Source organism: Apium graveolens, chromosome 4 (assembly GCF_009905375.1).
Source record: "Apium graveolens cultivar Ventura chromosome 4, ASM990537v1, whole genome shotgun sequence".
Taxonomy (NCBI): domain Eukaryota; kingdom Viridiplantae; phylum Streptophyta; class Magnoliopsida; order Apiales; family Apiaceae; genus Apium; species Apium graveolens.
The window spans coordinates 128,412,887-128,419,125 of record NC_133650.1 but is presented as its reverse complement, the minus strand read 5'-3'; the positions used below and the strand labels follow the sequence as shown (position 1 = coordinate 128,419,125).

At 46.0% G+C, this 6,239-nt stretch overlaps 2 protein-coding genes across 2 annotated transcripts; both read left to right on the top strand.

Moving 5' to 3' along the window:
* Positions 1-425: 425 nt before the first annotated feature.
* On the top strand, positions 426-2,053 carry LOC141718978 (uncharacterized). The gene is made up of 2 exons (XM_074521356.1): positions 426-803; positions 905-2,053. Exons 1-2 carry the CDS (start codon positions 426-428, stop codon positions 2,051-2,053), a joined length of 1,527 nt encoding a protein of 508 aa, XP_074377457.1.
* Positions 2,054-5,426: 3,373 nt separating this feature from the next.
* LOC141718977 (uncharacterized) lies at positions 5,427-5,900 on the top strand. Its single transcript, XM_074521354.1, has one exon. It carries the CDS (start codon positions 5,427-5,429, stop codon positions 5,898-5,900), a length of 474 nt encoding a protein of 157 aa, XP_074377455.1.
* Positions 5,901-6,239: the final 339 nt, after the last annotated feature.

Here is a 6,239-nt window from a genome sequence, read left to right as displayed (position 1 = left end):
TGAATTCCCAAGAAAATTGGGAGCGGCACCGCGATCATGAGAGAGCTCTTCCTCGCAGATCGCTGGATCGATATGGGCGTGGGTATGGAAACGATCGTTGGAGAAGGCCTCAATGGAGAGGAAGTGGTGGAGGCCGAGGTAGATATTTAGAGGGATACCGTCGCGATAATTACCGCGGTCACCTTGATTCCCGCTGGAATAACTAAGCAGATGGCTATGATTATGCGGAACATGTTGATCACAGAAAAATAGGAAACTATGATCGCGGCCATGGTGGAGAAGAGAATCAAGGGAGAAATCAAGGATGAAATCCCGAAGTAATTGTGATACCCGAAGATGCCCAGAATACGAACCAGCAGCAAGCCCTCCCCGGAGGGAATCAAGTGGAGGTACCTCCATTACAGCCCCAAGGTCCATAACCTCAAATGCAGACCATCCCAGGCGTGGGAACATTCAATGTGGGAGACTTAAAAAGGCTACTTAACCACCTGGAAGGCAGGGTGACGGCCACAGCCGAAATCCCTTCCCCATTTTCGGTGGCAGTAAGAGAGGCACAGTTGTCGGCCGGATATCGCAACACTACTAGCGATCTCCATTTCCACAGAAACTCAGATCCGGTGGAATTCCTGGGCCGTTTTAATATAGAGATGGATGTGTACCAAGTCCCGGACTTGGCTCGATGCCGTCTCTTGGCGGCAACCTTTAGAGAAAGTGCCCAGCAGTGGTTTCAAAAGCTCGGGCTAGGATTGATCACCTCATGGGATCAAATGAAAACTCTGTTCTTAACCAAGTTCCAAGCCGCGGTGAGATACGCGCCCTCGGTCACAACTCTTGCCAATGTTAGGCAAAGAGAAAATGAAAGCTTGACATCGTACTTCAAGAGGTTCAACGCTGAGTCTACTAGCGTGAGGGGGCATCAGACGAAGCCCTGAAAAGCTTCTTGATCGCAGGATTAAGGGTTGGCTCGGACTTTTGGAAGCACTTGCAAGAGAAAGACCCGGCTACTCTGGCAGATGTCTTCGCTTTGGCAGAATCTTTTAAAGCTATAGAACAATCTCTGGCAGAGATGCAACTGACTTCACAGTCAAGTCAGAGAAGCAAAGGAAGGAAGAGAGATAGGTCTCCAAGCCCAAGGTACCGAAGAAGTGGTCGAAGCCCAGACCGGGTGAATATAGCAAGCACAAGGAGGGGATGGAGTCCTCCTTCAAATTACGATTACAGGACAAGCCGGTACACACCTTTGGTCACATCTATCGAGCATATCTACGAAGTAAACAAGAATAAAGGGCTATTTAGAAAACCTGAAGCTTTATCGTCATGGCAAAGCAAAGACAAGAAAAAATATTGCGAATACCATGAATCATCTGGACATAACACGCATGAGTGCCAACATCTAAAGGATGAAATCGAAGCACTTATCAAGGAAGGATACCTCGGAGAATGGGTAGTCAAGGAAGTAAGGAAGCACAAGGATGACAGAACAAGGGAAGAGGAAAGACGAGCCCCGCGCGGGGCAAACAATGATACCCTGGAGGAAAATAAATTTGTCAGGGATGGCAGTATCCGAACAATCTACGGGGGAGATCCCGAGATGGAATGCAGCAACCGAGCCTTGGCAAAATACGCTAGGGAAGCCCGGTTCAGGCCTCTCACAGACATTCATAGGGTGGAAACTCGGCCACCCAAGGTGTTTAAGGGTGAGTCCATGGATATCACCTTCAGAGAAGCAGATGCCCGATGGGTACATCATCCCCATAATGATGCACTGGTTATTTCCATCCAAATCGGAACCAAGAACGTCCATAGAGCCTTCATGGATAATGGAAGCTCGGCAAACATCCTCTATTACAGCACCTTCAAAAAGATGGGACTACCTGATCAAGATATGTCTGGGGAAGACTCGTGGGTCTATGGTTTTTCAGGCGCAGGAGTTAGAGTCATGGGGTCTATTCGGCTGCCATGTACTCTGGGGGAAAGCCCATTGTCGGTAACAAAGATGCTTGAATTTAAGGTCCTGAATCAGGGATCATCCCACAACGTGTTATTGGGATGACCTTTTCTGCGGGAGATGAGAGTCATCACTTCAATTCATCACTTAACTATCAAATTTCCAACGCCAAATGGGGTGGAAAGTATAAAGGGTTCCCAGTATGACTCTCGGGAGTGCTACAGGCAAGCTATGAAAGGCTTTAGAAAAGACTCCCACGCCGAAGATACTCCGGACGTAGATCGGGAGAAAAGCATTGAGCAACAAACTGAGGAAATCTGAGTCCACTATTATGTTGAGCAAGAAGATGAACATCCCTCTGAGTTGCTCCCGACAATGTTGTACTTGGAAGATGCAATCAGAATTGATATGTTGGAAGAAGAGGAGGCGATGGATACCATAGTCCAAACAGGTTTCCATGGGGAACGTTTAGAAGGAAGATTCGATGTCTTGCAAAGCCTCCAACGGGGTGATGCCCTTCCCCCTGCAGGAGCACCCTTGCCCGCAAAACATACTGAAGAAGTTGATACCTCTACTATGCAAGGCGTACCTCCTAAAGGGGATGCACCCTCTCTACAAGATAATGAGATCTATGATTCGCCTGACTTGGATCCCCGGATACCAATGCCGACGGAAAAGATGGGGCCAGCTGAGGACACGACTGAAATCCCTGTTGATGAAAAAGACCCGAGTAAGGTTTTGAGAATAGGGTCCCAGTTATCACCAAAGTTAAATGAAGGTCTTTCAATATTTCTGTTGGCGAACCTTGATGTATTTGCATGGAGCCATTCTGATATGGTGGGAATTTAGAAATAATGTGCTACCGATTGAATATCGACCCCAAGCATAAGGGGGTTCGACAAAAATGAAGGGCCGTAAGCGAAGAGAGAGCTATAGCCCTGGCAGAGGAAATAGAGAGGCTCCTAGACGTCGGACTAATTCGGGAATCTTTCTATCCAGAATGGCTAGCAAACCCGGTGTTGGTAAAAAAAGCCCAACGGCAAATGGAGAACGTGCGTGGACTTCACCGACCTGAATAAAGCATGCCCGAAAGATAGTTTTCCCCTACCAAGAATTGATCAGTTGGTCGATGCCACGGCAGGACATGCTTTGCTTAGCTTCATGGATGCATACTCTGGGTATAACCAGATTCTTATGTATGAGCCTGACCAGGAGCACACCTCTTTCATCACTGATAGAGGGCTCTACTGCTATATCGGAATGCCATTTGGTCTGATCAACGCCGGTGCCACTTATCAAAGGTTGGTAAACAAAATGTTCAAGTAGCAGATTGGGAAAACTATGGAAGTGTATGTGGATGACATGCTCGTAAAATCAAAAATGGTGGAATATCACATCGCCGACTTAGCTAAAATGTTCCATATTCTGAGGAAATATAGTTAGAAACTAAATCCGCAGAAGTGCGTGTTCGGCGTAGAGTCGGGGAAATTCTTGGGGTTATGGTTAACCACCGGGGGATTGAGGCTAACCCGACAAAAATAAAAGCCCTGCTAGATATGAAATCTCCCACCAGCGTCAAACAGGTACAGAGTCTGACAGGAAGGATCGCGGCCCTAAATCGATTTGTGTCAAAATCGTCGGATAGGTGCAAAGAATTCTTCAAGGCAATCAAAGGAAGAGGGAAGGATTTTCTGTGGACTCCTGACTGTGAAGAAGCTTTTCTGAAAATCAAAGAACAATTGGGAAATCCTCCGATGTTGGCCAAGCCAGAAGACAGAGAAACTTTGATTCTGTACTTGGCGGTGTCTGAATATTCCGTCAGTGCCGTATTGGTAAACCAAGAAGCAAGCCACCAGTGGCCTGTATACTATGTAAGCAAAAGGTTATTGGATGCGGAAACCAGGTATACCAACATGGAAAAACTAGTATACGCTCTTATTCTTGCGGCACGAAAGCTAAGACCGTATTTTCAGGCTCACCGAATAGAAGCTCGCACCGCTTATCCGCTTCGGCATATTCTACATAAACCCGAATCGTCAGGGAGAATGTTAAAATGGGCCGTGGAGCTAGGGCAGTTCGATTTGGAATATTGTCCTCGCACGGCAATCAAAGGACAAGCATTGGCCGATTTCGTACTTGAGTTCGATGAAGAAGTTGATGATAAGGCCATAGTTCTGGCAGAACCAACCTCGCAAGAGAGTCATCAGGATGAAAAGAAGCAGGAAATCCCCCACCCTTGGTGGACATTACATATGGACGGGGCCGTAAACAACAACGGGTCAGGTGCCGAGATTGTCTTGATCACTCCGGAGGGGCACCGCTTGATGAGTGTTATCCATTTCAAGTTTTATGCTACCAACAATGATGCTGAGTATGAAGCCTTGATCAACGGTCTGAAATTAGCTCTGGAGGTAGGGGCCGTGAATTTGATAGTTCGGAGTGATTCCGAATTAGTTGTGAACCAGGTCAATGGAGGATTCCAAGCCCGGGGATCGCAGATGGAGCTATATATGAGATGTGCAAAATGCCTACTGGAAAAATTTTCAAATGCCAGACTAGAAAGTGTTCTGCGAGAAGAAAATAGTAATGCGGATGCTTTGGCCAAGGTGGGTTCACAAATGGACAGCGTTCAACTTGGACAAATCCCTTTGGGAATCCAGGAAATTCCAAGTATTCCGGAGGTGGAAGTGCTTCAAATGCAAGAAATCCCACAAGAAAACTAGATGACTCCCATCCATAACTATATTCAGACAGGAGCTCTACCAGAGGACAAACTACAGGCTCGACGCCTTCGGTACCAGGCCGCAAAGTACGTCGAATATGACGGGATACTATACAAGAGGGGATTTAACCAACCACTGTTACATTGTGTGGACATGGAAGAGGGAAATTATATTCTCAGGGAGGTGCACGAAGGGATTTGCGGCAATCACTCGGGGGTGGTTCTTTAGCATTAAAAGTGCTCAGACAAGGATACTACTGGCCGACTATGAGGGAAGATGCTTTTAATTTTGTTCGGGCTTGTGATCCTTGCCAGCGGTTCGCCAACTATTCCAACACCCCGATATCCACCATTACCTCATTGACAAGCCCCTGGCCTTTTTCCATGTGGGGAATTGATCTCATTGGAGAGTTACCCAAAGCAAAGGGGGGTGAAATACGCCGTGGTGGCTATGGACTACTTCACCAAATGGGCAGAGGCTATGCCACTAGCCACGATCACGACAAAGAATATAAGAGATTTTGTGTTCAATTCCATAGTATGCAGATTCGGCATCCCCTACAAACTCATCTCAGACAATGGGAAACAATTTGATAGTAAAGAGTTAAGGAAGCTTTGTGAGGACTTAAAGATTAAAAAAGATTTCGTCGCGGTTTATCATCCGCAGAGTAATGGTCAGACAGAAGCCATAAACAAAATCATAAAACATACCTTGAAGGCAAAATTAGAAGAAAAAAAGGGGATTGGCCAGAAGAAATGCCCATGGTCCTTTGGTCTTACAACACGACACCTAGGTCAACCACAGGTGAAACCCCTTTTCTGCTGACCTATGGGTATGAGGCCATGGTTCCCGTGGAGGTAGGAGCAGGATCTCTATGGAGAGATGCATTCATCGAGGAAGATGCAGAAGTTAACCAGAGGCTCCACTTGGATCTGTTAAATGAAGCCCGGGCGAACGCTCAATTGAAGCTCGCTGCGTATCAGCAGAGGGTCGCAAGGTATTTCAATAAAAAGGTAAAATCCGTACCATTCAAGGTTGAAGATCTCGTGTTACGAAAGGTTATGCCTAACACTAAGATAGCTCAGCACGGGGTGCTTAGAGCTAATTGGGAAGGACCGTACAAAGTTAAAGCTATACTCTGGAAAGGGACCTATCGCTTAGAAGATCTGGATGGTAAACTTATTCCTCGAGCATGGAATGCAGAACATTTACGGAAGTATTATCAGTAAGGTGTGGCTGTGTCCCCCTTATTTTCTTATTTTGATTCTTATATAATAGGCTAGTAGCAAATAAATTCCTCCTAGCCTAGGGGGGTAGTACATGTGACTGCAAACCTTGGAACTAGCAGAAGGAAGAAAAAAATTTCAAATAATTTCCCCATAGAGCATAGTAGCCATGGAACTGGTGTAATTTACACACTAGAGCACATTCTCAATAAAAGAAAAAAGTTACTTCAAATTACTATATTTGCTTGACATGAAAATTTTCATTTGAAAAACATCAAAGGCGCGCCCTATGTTGAGGCGTGCCCTATCTGATAACTTCTGCTTCATAATCAAGATAGACAT